The sequence below is a fragment of the Myripristis murdjan genome, chromosome 7 (genome assembly GCF_902150065.1).
Source record: "Myripristis murdjan chromosome 7, fMyrMur1.1, whole genome shotgun sequence".
Classification (NCBI taxonomy): Eukaryota; Metazoa; Chordata; class Actinopteri; order Holocentriformes; family Holocentridae; genus Myripristis; species Myripristis murdjan.
The window spans coordinates 19,651,245-19,674,299 of record NC_043986.1 but is presented as its reverse complement, the minus strand read 5'-3'; the positions used below and the strand labels follow the sequence as shown (position 1 = coordinate 19,674,299).

At 45.1% G+C, this 23,055-nt stretch overlaps 1 protein-coding gene across 1 annotated transcript; it reads right to left on the bottom strand.

Moving 5' to 3' along the window:
* Window positions 1-249: 249 nt before the first annotated feature.
* On the bottom strand, window positions 250-22,811 carry bmp7b (bone morphogenetic protein 7b). Its single transcript, XM_030056537.1, has 7 exons — window positions 22,162-22,811; window positions 8,822-9,014; window positions 7,673-7,821; window positions 6,008-6,208; window positions 4,720-4,796; window positions 4,405-4,515; window positions 250-1,754 (listed from the first exon to the last, which is right to left on the bottom strand). Exons 1-7 carry the CDS (start codon window positions 22,559-22,561, stop codon window positions 1,605-1,607), a joined length of 1,281 nt encoding a protein of 426 aa, XP_029912397.1. The 5' UTR covers window positions 22,562-22,811; the 3' UTR covers window positions 250-1,604.
* Between the last annotated feature and the right edge of the window lie 244 nt (window positions 22,812-23,055).

Genomic DNA, 23,055 nt, shown 5'->3' with positions numbered 1-23,055 from the left:
GCCCTCCTTTGTTTGCTGCCCCTAGACTGTGAAAAAGTCATTTAATTTTGTTCAGATTCTCAAGATATACTCAACTAAGGCACAGATAGTGAAACTTCACAGTAAACAGTACTTAGCTGCTTTCCATCCCTGTGTTCCCATGTAAGAAAAAGGTGTATGCCAATATCAGCATGTGTCCTTTCACACTTGGCAACTCCATTCCACTTCTTATCCAGATATATTCAACAATACACTTGATGGTGGTATTTGTTGCTTTTCTCCAAGTTTATTGTTTTACCAGTTCAGCAATAAAACATGTTTCTGAGTGGTGACATTGTTGGGGCACGCTGTACAACTGTGCCAGCTCTCAATAAATAGACCTTTTAAATAAGACAGACTGTATTACAGCAGAGGAATATAAACCTGAAAAACTCTAGCACACAGAGCAAGTGAAGCTTGGTACAAATCTCTCTCTCTCTCTCTCTCTCTCTCACACACACACACACACACACACACACACTCTGACAATCCAGTTAAATTTCTTAAAGCTGCTTGTCATAAATTGCATCTGTTTAGTTAACAACCTCAAATGTCTTATTTTCATCGCGAGTCTGTATGCTACATGGCGATAAATTCTTTAATGGTATAACTAAAACAGCACTGCATGCTTCTGGCTAAGAGATGGAAGTCGTATTGCTCTTTGTACTCGGATGATAGATTTAACACCCCCACTGTGAAGCTTTACTGCACGACAATCCTAGACATATAGACAGAGAGAATATAGCGGGAGGGAGAGAGAGTGAGGTGGATGATTTGAGTTTAATGTTCATGTGAAAATAATGTTCTGCCAGCTTTGCTTTCATTTCCTCAGTCTGTGATGAACAGTACCATTATGTGAAAGGCGATATAACACGGGCAGCATTACATACAGGAGAAAGACAAAACCCAACTTTGACATTCCCAGGAAATAAATACACTTCTCGCTTTTGTTTGAAAAAAAAAATAATAATAATAATATTTACACAGTATTGTACATAGAAGAGTTCATAGATTCAGAACCTTCATCCAGGTCTCTCAGTCATAAAAATATAGATAATAAAATATACAGTAAGAAAATCACATTAACTACATAAAAAAAATATTGAAATAAACAAAAGATTGTTGACTGTGTATGAATATACAGTACAATCACTGCTTTAAATGTTTCATATACACAGTAGAAAGCACAGATGTGTGTGTGTGCGTGCATGTGTGTGTGTGTGCGTGTGCGCATGTGTTTGTTTGTAAGTTTGTGCATGTGTGTGCACCCTTGTGGAGAGGAATCTAAAATTGATTGTCTGAAATTCCTGTTCAGCCACACAGCATTCTGGGACATCGTGTTTATTTCAAGAGAACCTTGTAAGTGAGAGCTTTCTCCACCCATTAAACTGACTTGAAATGGGCTCTCAAAATGCATTGCATTTGCATTGTACAAAATGTGTGTGTGTGTGTGTGATTGTGTGTGTTTTCTCATCCACTCTCAATGTTTAAAATGCCAAGCCCCAAAATAGTGTCTGACATTGAAGAGAAGCCCTCTTTACTTGTGTGTGTATGTCCATGTGTTTGTGTCCGTGTGGAGATGCAGTCTAGTGGCAGCCGCAAGCTCTGACCACCATGTTGCGGTACTTCTTGAGGATCACGTTGGAGCTGTCGTCAAAGTAGAGCACTGAGATGGCGTGGAGCTGCGTGGGGGCACAACATGGCTTGGGGACTGTTTCTGGGTTAATGAAATGAACCTGCATAGCAGAGGAGAGAAGGGGGGAGTCAGATGGTTAAAAGAACAGTTCACCCAAAAAACAAACAAAGAAATAAGATTGAAGATTAAACCTAAAAGATATCCATACCTTTCTGTGTGATATGCTGAGGTTTCAGGTCTGTTGCAACCCTCCCTGTCTCCCTTCACCCCAACACATCAGGGATGGATGGGTATTCCTTTATGGAGCTCAAGCCATCTTTTCAAAAATAATGATAGGAACACCTGGCATTATACACAACACCTGTGGGGTGAAGAATTTAGTTGGGAACTATTTCCTGCCCAAGCACACTGGCAAACTGTATTTATCCACCCCCGAAGGAGTACAAATTAGAGGCAGATAGATACAGTTTGCCGGTGTTCTTTGGCAGGAAATGGTGCCCAAAGAAATTCTTTACCCACAAGGGTTATGGATTATCCATTTAGCTGTTTTTGGAAAGACCCATTGCTGTTGTGTTTTTCACATATACAGTTTTGAAGGTTTGAGCTCCACAAAGGCATGCCCATCTAGCCCTGTTGTACTGGGGTAAAGTGAGACAGGGAGAGTTGCAGCAACTTCATCAAGTCACACAGAAAGAGAAATCTTACCTACAGTACAGGCCAAAAGTTTGGACACACCTTCTCATTCAATGCGTTTTCTTTATTTTCATGACTATTTACATTGTAGATTCTAACTGAAGGAATCAAAACTATGAATGAACACATGTGGAGTTATGTACTTAACTAAAAAAGGTGAAATAACTGAAAACATGTTTTATATTCTAGTTTCTTCAAAATAGCCACCCTTTGCTCTGATTACTGCTTTGCACACTCTTGGCATTCTCTCGATGAGCTTCAAGAGGTAGTCACCTGAAATGGTTTTCACTTCACAGGTGTGCCTTATCAGGGTTAATTAGTGGAATTTCTTGCTTTATCAATGGGGTTGGGACCATCAGTTGTGTTGTGCAGAAGTCAGGTTACTACACAGCCGGCAGCCCTATTGGACAACTGTTAAAATTCATATTATGGCAAGAACCAATCAGCTAACTAAAGAAAAACGAGTGGCCATCATTACTTTAAGAAATGAAGGTCAGTCAGGCCGGAAAATTGCAAAAACTTTAAATGTATCCCCAAGTGGAGTCGCAAAAACCATCAAGCGCTACAACGAAACTGGCACACATGAGGACCGACCCAGGAAAGGAAGACCAAGAGTCACCTCTGCTTCTGAGGACAAGTTCATCCGAGTCACCAGCCTCAGAAATCGCAAGTTAACAGCAGCTCAGATCAGAGAGCAGATAAATGCCACACAGAGTTCTAGCAGCAGACCCATCTCTAGAACAACTGTTAAGAGGAGACTGCGCCAATCAGGCCTTCATGGTCAAATAGCTGCTAGGAAACCACTGCTAAGGAGAGGCAACAAGCAGAAGAGATTTGTTTGGGCCAAGAAACACAAGGAATGGACATTAGACCAGTGGAAATCTGTGCTTTGGTCTGATGAGTCCAAATTTGAGATCTTTGGTTCCAACCGCCGTGTCTTTGTGAGACGCAGAAAAGGTGAATGGATGGATTCCACATGCCTGGTTCCCACTGTGAAGCATGGAGGAGGAGGTGTGATGGTGTGGGGGTGTTTTGCTGGTGACACTGTTGGGGATTTATTCAAAATTGAAGGCACACTGAACCAGTATGGCTACCACAGCATCCTGCAGCGACATGCCATCCCATCCAGTTTGCGTTTAGTTGGACCATCATTTATTTTTCAACAGGACAATGACCCCAAACACACCTCCAGGCTGTGTAAGGGCTATTTGACCAAGAAGGAGAGTGATGGAGTGCTACACCAGATGACCTGGCCTCCACAGTCACCGGACCTGAACCCAATCGAGATGGTTTGGGGTGAGCTGGACCGCAGAGTGAAGGCAAAGGGGCCAACAAGTGCTAAACACCTCTGGGAACTCCTTCAAGACTGTTGGAAAACTATTTCAGGTGACTACCTCTTGAAGCTCATCGAGAGAATGCCAAGAGTGTGCAAAGCAGTAATCAGAGCAAAGGGTGGCTATTTTGAAGAAACTAGAATATAAAACATGTTTTCAGTTATTTCACCTTTTTTAGTTAAGTACATAACTCCACATGTGTTCATTCATAGTTTTGATTCCTTCAGTTAGAATCTACAATGTAAATAGTCATGAAAATAAAGAAAACGCATTGAATGAGAAGGTGTGTCCAAACTTTTGGCCTGTACTGTATATGGAAACTTAACTATCTGGACGGATATATTGCACTTGGGATAAGTGGGAAAATATCTGTTGTAGTCTGGATGAACTGTTCCTTTAGTATCATGAGGATACTGGCAAATGACCAAAAAATGTGGCCAAAAAAGTGGGGAAAAAGCATTGTGAGCAAATATGGTAGGTCATGACTGCTACAAAAGTGCTCATTACATGGCTTGACAATATCGGCCATATAATAGCTTAAAGCATTCATGCTTCAAAACACCACTGACAAACTCCTGACGACAGCACTCAAGTATAAACTTCAACCTGAAACTGTTTTGAATTTTTCAGTCGTGCAGATGCGATATAAGCTACATTGTCTTGACAGTTAAAGGGATGATTAGACTTCTGAGTTTATGTTCCCTGTTTTCCATGGTTACTCACAAGGGTTTGGACGATGGCATGGTTTGTGGCATTCATATAGGAGTTCAGCGGGAAGGCACACTCTCCCTCACAATAGTATGCTGCGTATCCCTCTGGAGCAATGATCCAATCCTGAGAGTGGGATGGCAGACAGAGGGAAAGTTAATGCGGAAAATTAGGAATGGAGGGTAGTTAGAAACACAGTAATGAGGAGCAGGGAGAACTGCTTGTAGAACAGTGGGGAGAGTCTCAGATATGGTGTTTAGCAGGGTAGGAAAGGGAGAGTGAGCAAGGATAAAAGAGCAGGGAGAGGAATGTGTGGGGTGCTTTCCGTACCTGCCACCCCAGGTCTCTGAAACTGACGTAGAGCTCATGTTTCTTACATGCCTGCTTCTGATCAGCACTGCTGTTCTCTAAGAGAGACACAGAGGGAGAAGAGAGATTATACATCATTACATGAGCTATTATCCCATCCAGCACAAGAGTGCCTATTTAGTAACACCCCAATTAGACAGCGATGACACAGAACAGACCTAAACAGAGCTAAACTACAGCCTTGTCAGATAAAACATCAACATTTCAACAATGGCTGAAGGAAATCACCTCCAGATACAGCAGAAGGTTGGTAATTGTTTTAAATGAAAGGCCCACACTGTTTAGAGGTCATTCTCTGCAGGGCTTTGACTTTCCACTGGCCAAAACAGATGTGCACACAGAGCAGGCTCACTTCGCCATGCTTTTATAACATTTTTATTCATTCTCTCTGTCTCCTTGTTATTTGCTCACATTTGACCATTCCTATTCCACCTCACATGTTATGGAGGGATAAAGCCCCCATATGCTAATGAGGAACACAACGCTCTCTGTCTGTCTTCTGCCAGTGACCCCTCTGCCCCCTGGGACTCTGTGGTACATTAGTTGCTGCGAGTGGTTCAGACTGGGAATGATCTTGAGCAACTGGTTCTCATCATCCCTTTAAAGACCACTATCCAAAGTTCCAAACAGGCCCATTTGGCCCATGTGTTGTGGCCCGGCTTGCCCCACAGCACACTGCAGATGTGTTCTGCCATAAAAGCCTGCCCTGCCTTGCTTCCATGCAGGGATCTTGGCCCTGATCGCTCTGTAATGCTTGTGTAAATAAACAAAGACAGCAGAGGGATATTTGAAGCTCAGGCATTACAGTCTAATGTTTCAGCGCTTCATATAAACACGGCGCTCTCGCACCTTCAAACCAAAGGCCCCGAGTATGCACTGCATGCTTTGTTATGCAAAGCCCCTCTGTCATATTTATTCCAAAGGCATTCTGTTGTTGTTTCTGGAAGAAGTAATGTATTTCTGAGGCATGTGTGTAGTTACATGTATGTGTGTGTACAGTGTATGCACGTGCCTGTGTGTCCACATGTACATTATGTGTTGGCCGTTATACCACAGAAACCGAAAGAAATCTCATATGGATAAAGAGGTTCCAGTCATCTGTGTCTGATTCCATGGATTCCTTTTGGAGTCAACAACTGCCAGATCAAACCAGGAGTCTGCCCAACATACCAGCATAAATCTGCTCTGTCTGTATATTAACAAATACTCACACATATATCCACTCACACACTGAAGCCTCAGCATTTACCTGCAATGTTGGCCACTCGGAGTGCTTCCTGGCCCTTCGCCCCTTTTGACCGGTTGGAGTTACGTTTGGTGCCTCCTTGTGCTGAGCGGATGCTACGCAGGTGCACCTCAGTAGCTTTGAAGAAGGCCACCATGAAGGGCTGTTTATTCTGGGGCCCACTCCGACCGATCAGCCCAGCCACACGTGGGTTGACACTCTCTCCTGAAGGGGGAGACAGAGAGCACCATAATATAATGCAATAGGTGGTGGCCTGTGCGAGAAGAGAATCACACAATTTGTATTTACATATGTCCATGTATATGGGGAAAGGGGATGCCGTTGAGCACAAATAAATTTGTATCCATGTGTGCTTATGTGGTGTGTCTGTGTTTACAGGTGTGTGTGTGTGGTCCACTCCTTCCTAACCAAACCACTTCTTGTGTCTGTAATGGTGTACTCAGTTTTACAAATAGCATTTTCCCTTGTGAATTCCTTTCCCTTTCTCTCATTCACTCTCAACATCTGAAATCCCGAGGAACAAATGTAGCACTGAACATCAAAGTGGAACCATCTCTACTTGTGTTTGTGAGTCTGTGTGTGTCTGTATGGGTGTGTGTGTGTGTCTGTGAGTGAGTTTGTGCACGAATATGCACATGCACTAAAGTGGTGTGTATCTTGTGCTCACACAGAGGGTTGTGTGTGTGATCATAGTGTGGTGGTAAATCAAGACGACTGGTCGCCGCTGGCGACGGGATGTCCCGTATGCCTGTCTGTACATGTTCATCCATAACCCTCCATCTGCCTTCACACACACATACACACAAACACACATACTCACACGTACAGTACACTAACATGAAAGTGAGATGGTGTCTGTTTACCTCGCCAACATGTAACGTCCTGCCATCCTGTGAGAGATAGCATTACTATCTGTTTGTTGATAGTTTTTTTTTGTTTTGTTTTGTTTTTTTTTTTCAGTGACGAACATCCCAGCCTGTTATCCCTGTGATAAACTACTGTATTTTCCGCATGCCTGCTAATGATGCTGAGGGTATGACGGATGATGATGAATGATGAAAAGCCCGGATTTGAGTTATCTGTCCGGTAGTACAGAATGAAAGAATTAACTGATCTTTTTTTTTTTTTTTTTTTTTTTTTTTTGCCTTAAATAAACAAAAATCCTGACCAGCCACATTGGAGCCGGATGAATGTTACATTATACTGCACACCCTCTAGTCCGTGGGTGTAGACATCCAAGAATATCAACTCCACATTATCCAGCATAGTTTACTTGCATTCTATTCTGAGAGTCTGGCCATGTGATGGTTGCAAGGATGTGAACTTTACAGGCTTTTCCATGCTTGTTATACTCTTAGGTGCCCAGCCTAAGTTTCTTCTAACCACCTAAATGGCAATCAGGACTGAATTGTTTTCCTTGCAGAAAGTATAAGATTGAGCTCTAAACTTGCTTAGGGCCCCTGGATGTTTTCCTGTCACCTGATGTTTGTTCTGTTCTACATTGTTGTGGTCTCCTAGTCTAGCATTGATAGCTAGACTAGGAGAACACAACAACGAACACAACAATGATAGAGTCCTGCACTGTGATAGAGCAGAACACACCACTGGTGATATGGCCACCTTTCTTAATGGTAGGGAATCCATTTCTAGGTAGGTATTGTGACTCACCATTTGTGCTCTCCAGGGCCAGCTGCAGACCCAGGTTCCTGCCAGGGTTCAGGACCCAGTGGTTACTGGTGGCTGTCACATCAAACACCAGCCAACCCTCCTCTGCTGCCCAGATCACTCGTGAGTCCAGCAGAAATAGATCTGATTCCCTGAAAACAACAACAAAAATAAATAAATAAATAAATAAACACACGCACAGAGACTGTACATCAACAAGATTAGATGCAAAATCACAAAAGATAGATTGAAACCGCGTGAGAGAGTGCAAAATTGTGAGTGACTGAAGCGAGAAGTAAAGTATAGGCGTGGACGGAGGGAGTCAAAGGAGGGTGATGAAGTGAAAGAAAGAAAGAGAGATGAAGAAAGAGAGCGAGGGAGGCAGGGAGGGAGGGCTCCAGATGGTGAGGCCCAAGGGAACACTTCATTTCCTTAATTGACAATAATGGCTTTATAAACGACTGGTCTTTTCATACACTACAAACAGTCCATCACTGGCAGGAATTTTGTGGGAGAGCCAGAAAGCTAGAGAGAGGGAGAGAAAGAGAGAGAGAGAGAGAGAAAGAGAGAGAGAGAGAGAGAGAGAGAGAGAGAGAGAGAGAGAGAGAGAGAGAGAGAAACTAGAGCACAGTTAGCTGAGAAAGAGAGAAAGAACTGTGTGAAAAGTAGCGAGTGAAATAGTGCATATCCAAGTCAGTCCCATTGTTCAGAACTGGACTCTGGATTTTCTGGTCTTTTTCTAACTGAGACTAAAATCCCTTGTTCATGGTGCCATTCATGTATCCCGACCTATTTTCTGACTGGGTAGATAGTGTATCACAGAGCTTTGGTTCATTCATGTATCCAGGCTCTTTTCTGGCAAAGGGATAAATGACTGTGTTGTTCCCTGTGGACAACAGAAACCTTTAGGAGGGGTCGAGGAGAGCAGGACATGGGCCATTCCACAGCCCCCTTGCTAGTGTGAGTTACATACACCTTCCGGACAGCCCAGATTAGCCACATGGGGAAGGTGAAGAAAACTCCTTCTCTGATTAGAGAAGCTTCCAGAATGGAGGCATGGCAGACTCAAGTGAAAAAATTCAACCTGTTGGTTTACGATACTGAAAACATGGACATAAAAACACAAGATGCTACCAAAATATACACACTAACCTATCAGAGTGTTCCTCCAGCACCTGGTAGACGCTGATACGGAAGGTCTCGTTATCATAGCGTTCATGGATGAAGTCTTTATAAATGCGGAACTCGGCGGCAGTGACAGCCTCGCCCTCGGGGATCCGTGACAGGTCGAATCTGAACTCTCGATGATGCCGCCGCACTGGTAGAAACTCCTTATCATGTTCCACTGCAACAGAAATACCACATATGCAAATGTAACATTAGACAGATTGAGATCATGGGCATTTTGCACCCACGTCTGAGTCACACCACATAACAGCAGGGATGCAAAATGGCTAAAGTGGGATGCAGAAGCGCACTGTGACATCAAACGATAGCAAGAAGTTACTTAAAGGAACAGTTCACCCAAAATACAAACAAAAAGATATTTTTCCACTTGCCCTTAGTGGGTGAACTGCTCCTTTAACAGGTTAATTCAGTGATATACCAGCTGACTGACTGATTTACACAAATACAAGCATATGATTGTCACATATAAGCACAACTGTCTTTCTCTCAGATTTTCTGTATTCTATTCATCGCACACAGTCCATTTAACCTGAGTTGTTAGTGAGGAGTTAACATACCCTGTCAGAGTGTGGGTCAGTGCCAGATTGAATACATCAATAGATATGAAGTACACATGTTGGCTTGTGATTGAAACATCCATCTACAATATACAAGGTCCTTGACAGAGCAATGCATCTGGCCCATGCCGAGTTATGATAGAGAGAGGCAGGCTTACTCTGACAGCTTTATGGGCCCCTTTCCTCTCCCTGTCTTCCTCTCCCAGCCCTCCAGAGTCATCCAGTCTGCCCTTCATCTGGTTCTCATGAGTTGGGGCTCCATGTTTGGTGTACCCCGTCTCCTCCCCTCCTCTCTCCTCCCTCCTCCCCCCACCCCAGCCTCCCCGATCCCTTGTATCCCCCAGACGTGGCCCCCCTGACCCTGGTTCTCTCATGTCCCAGCAGGACGTCCCAGAGGTCAGCGCCTTGTCTCTCATCATCTCCTGGCTCACCCTCTGCCTCGCTCTTTCGTTAACAACTGTCAGACAGACCCCCCACGGCACGCCATGTAGATGTACGTGCACACATTTAAGCTGAGCATGCGTGCATACAAACACATATGCACATATACTAGTACTTGCAACTCATTTACAAGCTTGCAAAAATCATGACAGCAATACATCATCTATCCAGGACCTGTGGCATTCAGTGCATGGACATCCAGGAGTTGACCTTTTCCTGAAGCTGGATCCAGTCACCCTTCAACACATATAGATGCAGACAGATCCCAACCACATGCAGCTGGGACTGGGTTGAATCAGAGCAAGGTGAGACAAGGGAAAGCCCTCTCCGAAAACCCCTCCCCTCTGCCTTCAGCAGCAGCCATCCGTTGACCATCTATCGCTACTCAACAGCTTTTTATCAGAGCAAACTGCCTCTGAACTCTGAGCAGCTTTGGCAGCAAAACCAAGGCTTAGGACCTCTGCCAAGGCATCCTCTCACTCACACACAGTCACACAGTCACTCACACACACACACACACACACACACACACACAAACACAGATATTACCAATTCAAAAGAATTTCTCATGACAGTGTACTTGTTCTGTACCAGCTGTCAGTGATATAAGTGTGCAGTGACCTAAAGAATGTTACGCTACACCACAAGTTGTTTTATTTCCTTGGCTTTCACGGCACCATTTTTCCCATTCCTCTCATGTAAGTTCTTTTCTTCTGCAATGTTATATTCCCCCCAGACTCTCTCCCTTACATCTCCTTTCATTTATGTCCCTATTAAACTCACTTGCTGAAGGACATTATACAAAGGCAGCACTGTGAGATGATTGGCCAGGGCAAGAGTAAAAAGAATGGATCTAATTACTCTTCAGTGAGGGACAGCTCTGCTCGCCATTGGCTGTTAGATGGCTTAACTTTAGGCTCCCATTGTCGTCCATCGCCTATAGCCATGCACACATGACTACAAAGCTCTATGACTCTCCCTGAAAACAATAAAAGACAAGATCACTGTAGAACTGTTACAAGCTTTATTTATACTAAACAGCATCAACTCAGCAAGGCCCCTCCCACCGACCATCATCGACACCTCTTTTAAACCTCCTTTCATGCTACCAGCCCACCCCATCCACACCTGTGCCAGTCCCTGACAGTGGGCCGCTCAATCAATGGAGGCTTTCATCATGCCCCCACCCCACCAAGTCACCCTTTACAGCATTACACCAAGTGTGTTGACAATGCATACATTCTCCTGCCGCAAGTGTGCGGAGCTCATGGGAGCCATTAGCAGGGTTCACACTGCTACACCTGCTGCTCACCTCGCTGGTCTGTTACGACTGACACATAGATCATCAAGAGGCCAGGTGTTCCAACACCATGCAAGAGGGTTTGACTTAAGAGGAAGAAACAAGTCACTGATTTTCTCTTATTTCTCATATGGACACAATTTGAGTTCATGCTTTTTTTTTAAAATATTTGCTTTTATGTGGGCTCTGTTCAGGCTGAGCTTAATGCCCTGCTGCCTGTCCCTGAGCTCCACGGCCCACTAACTCCTCCACCATGCCAGGCACCTCTCCCTCCTCCCGCAGCCTGGTGCAGGTGCACTCCCTCTGGGGAGAAAGCCAGACTTGCTTTTTAGCCTCCGGAGCAGCCGACTGCGCCTCCACTGTAAAAGCCCTTTATCTTAGCATGTGAGAACAGCTGGATGCTTCTGTGAAACCCCCGCAGTAACCGTTTCACTCCCATCCATTTCCATCTCCAATGCTCCAATTCATGTATTTCATCCCTTTTCTTCATGTGAAGAGAAAATTGGAGCGGCCTAGACTCCAGACAGTGTAGCTTTAGTGTGAGCCATGACTCTCCCTTTGTCTCCCTCTGTCTTTCTGAATACCTCTCTCTCTCTCTCTCTCTCTCTCTCTCTCTCTCTCTCTCTCTCTCTCTCTCTCTCTCTCACTCTCTCTCTCTCTTTCTCTAACTGAAGCCATTATAGCAGTATGGCAGTCATTAGATGAGGGGAAGAGCAGCAGTAAAAGCCACGCGGGTGCATTTATGACTTCCTTTGGGAGGAAGTGAGTAGCCATTGCTCCACCTGTGTCACAAGCATACACATCCCACAAACATGGCAAACATACCCTCACGTGCCATGTGAGACCTTCACTCTGAGCAGTCAGGGTACAGATCTGTTGCTGTCCCTCACACACACACACACACACACACACACACACACACACGACTATCACAAAGTATTGCCTGCGAAGAGAACAGTCCTCTGCGTCACTGTACGGTAACACAATCATTATGGGTTTCTCTAATCCATAATTAGAGATGCAACAACTCACACACACTCACGCAAACACACACAAAAATACACACACGCACACAGAGAAGTTACTGCTTTTATCATTTGGTCTGACGTCTGACCTGCTTTTTATACATACTGCTGATGATGCAGTTGCACAGTGGGGCGTTCGGGATATCAGGCCACATCATTTGAGTCATGCAGCCCACACACGTGCACAGCAGCACACCACAACAGAGATGCTGCAAGGATGATGATGATGACTTCTCCATCCACAAAACATGCTGTGCACCTGGCAACCAGAGGGTTACTATGAAGACTGGGTTACCATCTTCCTTGCTTTATGGTTCCCCACGGGGCTTAGCTTCCTTATCATGTTCCCCACTACAAAGACGCCAGGTCTGGGTCTAATCAAAGCCAAAAACTGTCCAAAACTCAGATCTTGTCCCAGATATGGCCAATAGTAAGTAGAGCTTATCTCCTATCATTACTTCTTTTGAATGACTCCCTATACTTTTACACTGAATCGCCTTTTTTTCCTCTTTTCTTGAAAGTTAGATAATTTGAAAGCCTATCATAGGGTTTTCTGAATATTGTAAAGATCTCCTTGGATATGCCTTTAATTCCTTTTTCTCTTGCTCTCCTTCTGCTGCCTCCCCTTTTCAGTCCTCTCTTCTTGTACCTGACTTCACTCCCCTTCGCTTCCCTCTTTCCATCCTCTCCTCCCTCCTCTCCCCTTCTCCCACCAGGCCCGTAGACCTCAGACACTTCTCCAGCACCTCAGGCTCCGGAGCAACAGCGGACAGATCTGACGGCTCACATTAGTCCAAGTGTCTGTTCAGCACCCTCACACCTTTCAGTCCTGCCCCGCACACTTCCGCTGGGTCGACGGGGGGGTTAGTTACACTCACCCCTCTCGCTTCTATCAGCCGATGGCTCCAGCTTCACCCCTCCCGCCTCCACCCCTCAGTTCCCCTTGAGATAACTGTGTCACCAACATCTCCACCTCATTCCGCATCCCTGCAGAGCCCATTAACTCCCTCTAACTAGACCACCGATTCCCAAAGCCAGAAGCTTGCGAGGGCACTGTGAACTTGTCATAAGGTCAATCCAACCAGGGTCAGGGCCTCTCGGGTGTTCGTGAAGGGGATTTTAACGCTGAATAGGGCCCTAGCAATTTGACTGATGCACCATAATGATCTCTCATTCTCTCTCTCTCCCTCCCTCCCTTTCTTTCTTTCTGTCTTTCTTTCTTTCTGTCTCCCTCTGACAATGTTTTCAATATGGCACTGGGAACAAGCAGGTCATAGTTTCCGTAAACTAAAAAGAGACAGGGGAAGAAAAATGGAGCGAGAGAATGGGGGAGATTGCTCAAGATGTTTATCCTATAAAAAGGAAGGAGGGTTTGATCTCATGGGTAACGGGTGACTACCCACAGTAGGGTGATTACCACGTTAGGAAACATCCTGCCCACTGGCAACTACTGATGACATCATGCCTGTGTGATGTATTTATACTGCTGTAGGGCCTGACAGCGCAGGCTCCCCGGGAAAGGGTCAACAGAGTTTCATGCTATAACTTACTCACACTTAACGATCATTAACTCACTGGAGGGCGTGAATATGTGTGTGTGTGTGTGTGTGTGTGCATCAACAAGTGTGTATGCAAGCATTCCTTTGTGCCTGCGTTCCTGCCTGTGTGCATGTAGAAACAGTAACCACAGGAAGAAGGAGTCTTTACACATAAAGCTTACAGTCAAGCCAAACTTTTCTGAGTTCCTCTGCATGCAGGCAAGTGAGCATTCTCAGAGTTGCACCGTACACTATGCTCCATAACTATATATGGGTTTTCGTGACCTCTCTCTCTCCCTCTTGCTGCAGCTGTCAGACAGGCCTGCCCTCTGCGCCCATAAACTTTAGTGCTGGGTTCCACCTCACGCTTCACTGGGCATTATGGAGGTGCGTTTCCCCTCTGGACCAGAGATTTATACTGGATATGTAACAACCTGGGACGCACAGGAATGTGTCTGACTGAGGTTAGGCCATCTTGGCCCTCTAAGACTGCCCTTTACAGAGCACCCAGGCAGTGGCTGTGTTAAGATGTGAAGATGGAGAGCCCACGCCACAATGACTGAAGATCCTGCAGGACAAATTGAGTCATCTCGGAAATTGGGATGTAGACTTGCACCATATTCCCTTCGTGGTCTGTCAAGAAAGATTCTATATTAGAGGAAGGCAACAGTGACAATAAAAAACCTCAGCCTTAAGCTGCAGTGCATCAGTGGTCATTGTTCTGTGGTATTTTACAATGTGTTGAGAGAGTGGGGTAAAGGAGAGCAGAGAGATCTCTGCCAGGCAGTGAGGGATCTGTCAGCTAATGCCACTTAAACCATCTGCACTTCCTCTTAGCTGGGGGATAAAACAACTCAAAGAGACATGGAACCACAGTCATTCAGTTTCCCCTCTCACTCTTCCCCTCATCCCCTTGTTTTTATGTTCTTTAATTTTGCGGCCACAGCAACCACACCCTCCTCAACCAGCCAAGCCGCCTCTTATTATAGACCTCAGGAAAATTCACATACAATACACACATTGGCACACACACACACACACACACACACACACACACACACACACACACACACACTATGTGAGACTTCCCAGTGTCTACGTAAACATTTTTATAACCCTCCCCCACACACCCCAGGGCGGCATCTTATGCACACATGACGGGCACCTTGGCACCCTCGTTTTAACAGCTTGTTGTTTATTTAGTTTAATTACAGCCCATTTTAAAATAAAGAAAATAGTTGAGTGGAAAAGACAAGGCGTACACCTGCACCCTTGCCTGAGTAAACTAAAACCCGCCACATTAAGTTCATATTCTAGGCTCCATAGACACAATATTTCATCACTTATCATAAAAACACTTGCATACAGTTGTAGCTTGGCTTTTACAAGCTTTGATTTGGCCGCTTGGGCCTGTTTGAGGAATCTGGTCAGTATTATGGCTTCCGCTAACGCAATCTTCCGCCTGAACAACTAACACACATCACACAGAGCAGCTGGTGACTGGGCAGGGTAGGTGGCTCTAAAATAGTGTTTTACTATGCACAAACACACACATAGCTGTTCTGACACAAATGCTCTAAAGCACATGATGTTCCCACAAGCAGCAGGAATAAAGCAAGAGATGGTCTCAATTTAAAAAAAAAAAAAGGTCCACAAATATTTCTCCTCAACATTGCGTCCATTTGTTCTGCACTCACGCATATCTCTTTCTGAATCTCATCTGCTCACCTCGCCCCTCTTTTTCTTGCATTTCCCTCCTCTTTATGCTCTTTTTTCCTCTTCTCCTCAGTTTCTCCCCTCTCTTCTCTTCAGTTCCCCGTTAGTTTCCCAGTATTAAACCAAGACTCCTGTATGATTGTTTTGGAGGAGCAAAGGATCTTTTTGAGCCCAGGCTTTCTTGCTGTGCTCTGGCTCACATCTGGACTTTCAGTTCTCCCGCTTGGTACTCGCCATCATGGAAGGCAAGGGGAGTCTCGCTCGCTGATAAGGCAAGGCCGCAATAACCCAGATGAAAGAGCGGTGGCTGAATGGGTGAATAAATCACTCATTCCTTAATCCCCCTCATTTTTGTATGATCTTACAGCTCTCTTAATTTAAGGCATTAAGGCAACTTTTTATCCATCAGCATCTTGTAGCAGACACATGCAATCCCAGCGGCAAATTATGTCAGTTTACAGCAACAGCTGAGCCAAGATCAGAGGGAGAGAGATAAAGAAAAAGAGCGAGACAGTGAAATGATTAGAAAAACTAATACTAGCCCAGCATTCCTGGGCTCAAACAAGCTCCGTCCATCATTTCAGGAAAGCTAGAACGCCTGCTGCTCCGTACATCTGGGCCTTTTGACAACTCGCCACATTGTCAAGTCCCACCCGCGGCGTGTTTCATCATCTCTCCCAGCAAGTGCCTCAGCCTGGCCAAGAGCGGGGAGACGCTGCTATGTATATCCAGATGTCATTCTGGACTCCTGGGTTCAACAGGTGAATCTCAGAGACGATAAATGGAAAAACCATGACTTTGTTGGATCTGCCTGACTGTGGTTTTCGTGAAGCTGCCTAAATCCTTGACAGAGAGAAGATTCTTTGTCTCCATTTGTGGTATTTATTTGCACACAAACCCTCGACATAATACATCAAAATGTGAAGTGCCTTAGAGAAATTACCTAACAGCAAAGCTACAGCAGGGCTACCTGCACCAAGTGTAACATTCCTCCGCCTTCGTTCACTCCCTGTCCAGCAGAGGCCATAAAACACGGACTCAATGACACTAATTAGCTCCAGAAACATTCCTTCTATGCAAACAAAGTGTGTCTATCCATGACCACACACACATGCATGTGCCTATGTGTGAGTTTTTAGTCAGCTGGGAGTGTGTTAAGAAGCGATCTCATAAATCAATGGGAGGGAGAAAGGAGTAACACTAACAATGTCAAGGACAGGCTGCATACACAGAGGAATGACTGGCCTTCAACATACTTGTGCTTTAATCTTCAGCTCCTGATCTGAAGGTTTGTGTGTGAGTGTTTGTGTGAGAGAGAAACACATATAGAGAGAGAGAGACTGACACAGGCAGAGGTTGGGGGAAGGATAGATGGAGAAGGAGAGAGAGAAAAAGAAAGTAAAGAGTGAGAGTGAGTGAGACAGGCAGGGACAGAGTGGGAGAGGGAGACAAACAGTGAGAATGATGGATAAACAGAGGGACAAAAGTGTCGGAGTATGTGTGCATGTGTGTGTGTGTGTGTGTGTGTGTGTGTGTCTGTCTGTCTTGGTGTGTGTGGTGCGGGTGGAAAAACACACAGAAGAACTTGAGAAAGTGTTGAAATGTTTTATGTCTGGGTGCATGGGAGGTTTAAACCTCTGGAGGTGAGGGCCAGCACTGGAGGCTGGAGACTAAACACCACACAACACTACTGGGGCCGTTTTTTTGACTAACCTACTGAAGCTAGGAGGTCAACGCTGATAATCAATACTGCTGGTCCAGGCAGGTTAGAGAGGGAGGGAAAGTTAGTGTCAGGTGGTCCTACATGTGGGACGCAGTGGGGACACGGGGTGCAACATGGAGCGGGAATGGGATGGAGGATGGGACGTGGGAGGAGGGGACTTGCTGGACTACGAAGAGATAAAGTTTCTCCGCACAGCTGCTTTGGCCTGTAGACGGAGAGAAACATCTGTATTAACCTCAGCCCCACGGGCAGCCCACTAAGGAGAGGAATGCAAGGAGCGATAGAGGGAAGGGTGGGGAGACAATGAACTGGTGTAGGGCTGGGGACCGCATGAGATACGAGTAAAATAAAAAAAAAATGAAACAAAACAAAAAAAGGAGAGGCACTGGAACCGTTTGGACCTCTCAGCTTCTCCTGCTTGTCAGATCAACTATAAAATTGAGTTAAATGCTGGGCTGACGTGACTCTAGCGTGACTGGAGCGTGACACAAGTGCTTCCGAGCATGCGAGGGGTGAGTGTATGAGCCGGTGACACAATGCTGTCTGAAAGCCAAAGCCTCTAATAAATCCGAGCAAATTTGCCAATTAGACATTTCTTCCCCTCCTGGCCCTCCATTATCTTCCTATTAACACATACTATAAAGCTGAAAGCGCTGGCAGACAGCACTGCTCCTATGGGAGCGAACAGAGGGGCGTGGATGGTAGGGGGCCAGGTGGAGCCATGTCACATCGCCATGGTAACACAGGGCATAATTACCTGCTGTTGTAGTGACTCACTCACCACGCCAGGCCTGCACTACAACCCTGCTCTGGTCATAACTTCCATCCCCAGTTAAATATTAATGGAGATCCGGCATGTTTAATTTTGTTTTTATTTGAAGATTGTTCACCATGTGTGTTGTTAGAGCTCGGTTTATCTGAAATGACAATATCTCATATCTCTGTGGTTTCTGCAGTGCAATACACTGAAGAATTAACACACTGGAAATTTATTGCACTGTTGTGTATCTCTCATAGTTCCACTATAAAGCTCTGGTAGATTGTGTTCGTAATCTGTCATGGGTCCATTGTTCCCAAACAGCAACAACAGGAGAAAGTAACCAGAGGACTAAGAGCTTTGTTTGTTTAGTCCTGTTCAACTCCATTTAGTCTAATGTATCATACATCTGGTGCAGATTAAAAGCAGCAGAACGCTGGACAATTAAAATGCACCCTGGCAGCGTGAGTTTTTCAATGGCCTGATATTTGCTTACATGTGAGTGGCTTTATTTTACAACACCCCCCCCACTGAGTCTCTATCCGTAGAGGCTGACTTACAGCACAACTATTACACACCCAGACAACCACTGACCAGGAACTGCTTAATGAAAATGGATTACTACAGCAGTTTCGTATGTTTATGTGCACATATACAACCATTCAAACAAACACAGGAAAACACATCCTCAGAGAACGCGGGTTCCTCACCTTTAGTTACGTTACTCCCTGCAGAATTGCATGAGAAAAGGAGGAAGCTGTGACTAACACATCTGATGATAACATTTTACTGTAAGAGGCTATACAACTCCCCCACCCCCTCCCCCAGACCCGACATAATGCACACACATACACTCACACACACACATAGACAGGTGATTGCTACTGTTTTCAGACAGGCAGGATGCAAATAGCAGACTTCCAAGTCATTGTGCCGTCCTGTGGTTTAAGATGTATTAAAGGGCATCTGCATTTGGGTATCATGAGTGTTTAAGTGCAGGGATGAGTAGCGTGTATGAGTAGTGTGTCCCGTATTTAAGTGTGTAAGTGTGGAGCTTTGCTGCACCAGTTGAGCACAGGCTTACCAAGCAGCCCAAAGCCCTAGAAGCTGTGGTTTGTTGAAGGGGAAATGCCTTAATTCACTGTGGCTGAGGGCTAATACTGCTAGGGACCACTGGGACCATATTAAATTATTAAAACAGGAGTGTGTGTGTGTGTGTGTGTGTGTGAGAGAGAGAGAGAGAGAGAGAGAGAGAGAGAGAGAAAGTGAGAGAGAGGGAGAGACACACGGAGAGAGAAGTGGTTTTTATAGTGAATTACATCAAGCAGCTAGCTGTAATACTAAAAATAATATTTTACAAGTGTTACAAGTGTTGGCAAGTTTTACTTTAAAGTATAACTTTTTTTGCCCTTAGCTGTTGACAGAACAGAGTGCCACCTATGGAGAAGGAGAGACTGAGTATGTGTGTGTGTGTTGTGTTAACTTGTTTGGCGTGTTATCATTGCGTGTCCAGCACACACCCAGGGCTGGGGTGACCCGTGTTGCGTGTAGCAGTGTACATTCTGAATGTATGCTGTAAGCCATTTACACAGCTGGGCTTTTAAATGGAGGTGACTCAGTGAGAGGACGTCCCTGGCCTGGGGTCTGTCCCAAAGCCCACACCCACCCTGGCAGGCTGCGCTGGACTCGGCAGCGCTCACGCACGCTGACAACAAACTGTATCAGTCACGTGTTTGAAAAAGGCAGTCAGAGCTGATTAAAACCATTTCCTTGCTTTGAAATATTGTTCTATATAAATAATAAGGTGGATTAGCACACTGAAATAGGGTTATTTTTCACTGTGCAGAGAAAACACATGCCTCTCAAGTGAATTATGGGTAGTTTAGAGCCAAAACAGTGAATCAGTCAACAGTCTACAGTCAGAGTCAATTTTCTTCATTAATTTGGTTATTGAGCCAATGAAAGGAAGACCAACTTGAACATAGTAAATGTTTCTAATTTAAGAGAGGTTGAATGATAAAAGAAGCCAACAAGGAGCAAATGGAATTTGAAAGGCAATGCTCAGTGTTGTTGACAGTTAATGCTCTCTCTCTCTCTCTCTCTCTCTCTCTCTCTCTCTCTCTCTCTCTCTCTCTCTCTCTCATGTGAAGGGTAATGAATCAGCATATTACCTGCTCTATTGAATCAAGCCTGTCTCATATTTGATGGTATCACATGATACTCAGGGGGAGAACCTCAACAATGAGCCCTACTGACGGACACAACACGTGGCAGATGGCACTGTCAATGCAAAGACAAACGCTCACTTTATATCCAAATGAGTGTCGCCGATAATTTGATATATGGTAACACAGACCCAAAGTGCCATGAGGGGAAACTCAACCTGGGCAGAGGGAAAACTGCCTGACTAATTACATTAGCCATCAGACCTCAGCTCACAGAGGGTTGAGTGAAAGTGATTCTTGACAGGAATGTAGCTGAAGCTTTATCCACAATAAGCCTCATGTAGTATCACAGAAAAGTCTTTCTTTCCTTGATCCTTTCATATGTCTGAACCAAAATGTTCTCCCTAGCTGACATGACCCGTGTTTGTTTTGAAATGCTCTCTGCATCATCCTTGCAAGAGAAATTGACCAAGTCCAAACTGCCCCTTGTCTTTCTTTTCCTCTCACCCCCTCACACACTCGCTCCCTTGTTCCTTGCCAGCTTACTGCAGCCTTGGTCGAAGTGAAGAGAGAGGCCCTTCACTTTGCGAGTCTCTGTGGTCAAATCCATCTGTGTCACAGCCTGTCAAAAATAGTCACAATGCAGCAGCTCCCACAGTAATTACACAGTGCAGCGGAGGAACCAGTGTCACCTCCCTCTCTCTTGCCAAGGCACTCCAACAAAGATCTTTCCAGGATTGAACCTAAACTCCCAGCTCCCAACAGAGGGCTCCTATTTCACTTAGACTGTGTTTGCTAACATTTAAATCTGCCAACTCAGAGATTCATTCATTATGGCCCAAGCTGATAGCCTTCTGCTATGTTGTGCCAAATTATAGCAATGTTTTATCAGCCCAAATAAAACACAACTACCTCACTGCAATACGACTGGGGCAGTTGCTGTGACTGCATAATTCGTTGTGCAAATTCAATTACGATGCCGTGTTTATCTTTCCATAAATCTGACACCGCCTGTGCTAATGTTGTGATTAGGCTATTTGCACTACAGCCCCTGATAGTTGCTGACAGCCATAAAATAGATGAAGACTGTATGATTTCAATAAGAAAAAAAAACAAGATTAGATAAGGAAAGTGGTGTTGAAACATCGAAGGCACAACATTTTAAACTTGGATGGAAAGTATGCTTGGAAAGAAAACAACACATTGTGTACACAATGAAACTAAGCACTGACCAAGCTACTTTTGATTATTGATGTCCATTATTTTGTGGTCTGGGTGCCTATAGGTGGGGATGCCTCCAGATCGCAGTGAGAGGAGGACCCAGCGCACTTTGAACCTATCGTGTTGTTGACTTACTCATTCTTCAGATAACACATGGTTGACATATTAGCTGCTGCCTGGTCCATCATCCACAGCTCAAGCACCTGAATATTAGCTTGCTGCACAGCTGTTTAGCAGAGCGGGACACAGGAATGTGACACTCCTGGGTATTAGCTGGATAACAGCACCCAGTTTATGTAAACATGGTCATTGAGCTGGTCTCCTGCGTGTGCATGCCGTGTAGTGAAGACAAATGTACTGTTGCTTTAGGCAGAGTAACATTCACAAGATACAGTGATATTGCACCAATTTCCTTATCACCTTTGACAAATTCATGTGTTTTGACTGGAAGAGCCATGACAGGTTCTTAAGACTACTGGTATTACATCTTATTATTTTTAATTTGCTGTAAAAGAAGTGGAAGTAATTACTTAAAAACACAGAATCTACCAGCCACAAATGTGTGAAAACAGTGTGCTCTTAACAAAAGACACCATAATATGGTGGTGATATTGGCCTTATTGTAAATTATGTTGTTGGTTTTGTTTTTATATAGGCAATTTTGTGGAATTCTTAAAATATTTTCACTCTCATATGGGACTGCCAGTGGATGACACTGTGACTTCAGTGAGTTTATCTCCTTTGACACAATATTCCTGTAATATTCCTAGAGGGGGTTGTTTTGCTATGATATTTATATTGCATTATTTATTCACATTAGCAAATTGCTTCATAAAGGGGCGATAGAGGAACAAATCCTACCTAAATTGACAAAGCTCATGACCATATCTGCATCGTTCAAGAAGTTGTTGTCTTGCAGGCTGGCAATCGGGGGCCCCTGGGTGGTGAATACGGGCTTGTATGGATAGGAGTATCTGTCCTCGTCCCCCTCAATGGACATGGCATTGTACAGGTCCAGCATGAACATCGGGGCAGCATTGTGCTTTCCGTGGAGGTGGGGTCGCGGCCGGTGCGGCAGCCCGAGGATTGAGAGGATCTCCCGCTGCATCTCCCTGCGCTCCTGGCTCTTCAGCCGACGGTGGATGAAACTGGAATGGACCTCGTTGTCCAAAGTAAAGTTCGTAAAAACGGTGTCGGCCAGGACGCAGTAGCCCCATACCAAGAGCAAAGCGGGAGCGCGTCTATCCCAAACTGGTGCCATGGTGAACGCCGCGCGTAATTGCGCCCAATTCTCTTCGCCGAAACTTTGGGAAGTGGATATTGAACTTTTAGCTAGCAAATGGTATGTTCAATATCCCAAATCAGTGACGGGCCCTCATGTTGAGGGAAGTGCTCCCGAATGAAGCATCAATTTAACTTGAATGCCCTTTTATTGCTAGCTGAGCGGACTCTTGTCGCGGACCTTCTGTCCACATCCACAACCTCCAGCAACAGGCGAGTGCAGCCGACAACTGCTGTCGGGAGGTTGTGAGGAGACGCGTTTCGCTTGGAGAGACACGAACAAGTTATGAGGAGGCGCTATGCGCTGGGAGGAGCAGGAGAGAGAGAGAGAGAGAGAGAGAGAGAGAGAGAGAGAGAGAGAGAGAGAGAGAGCAATTGTGAAGCCGATGTAGTTTGTGCGTGCCTGCGTGTGTGAGAGAGATAGTGAAAGTGTGTGTCTCTTGGAGTTAGAGCTAAATTGGCCTTTGTCGCCAG

Excerpts from the sequence above, each read along its gene's own strand:
- bmp7b (XM_030056537.1), bottom strand. The coding sequence starts at position 22,561 with ATGGCACCAGTTTGGGATAGACGCGCTCCCGCTTTGCTCTTGGTATGG. Across the intron at positions 4,516-4,719 it reads TCAGAGACCTGGGGTGGCAG|GATTGGATCATTGCTCCAGA; the intron begins GTACGGAAAGCA and ends TCCCACTCTCAG. Across the intron at positions 1,755-4,404 it reads ATGCCATCGTCCAAACCCTT|GTTCATTTCATTAACCCAGA; the intron begins GTGAGTAACCAT and ends TCTGCTATGCAG.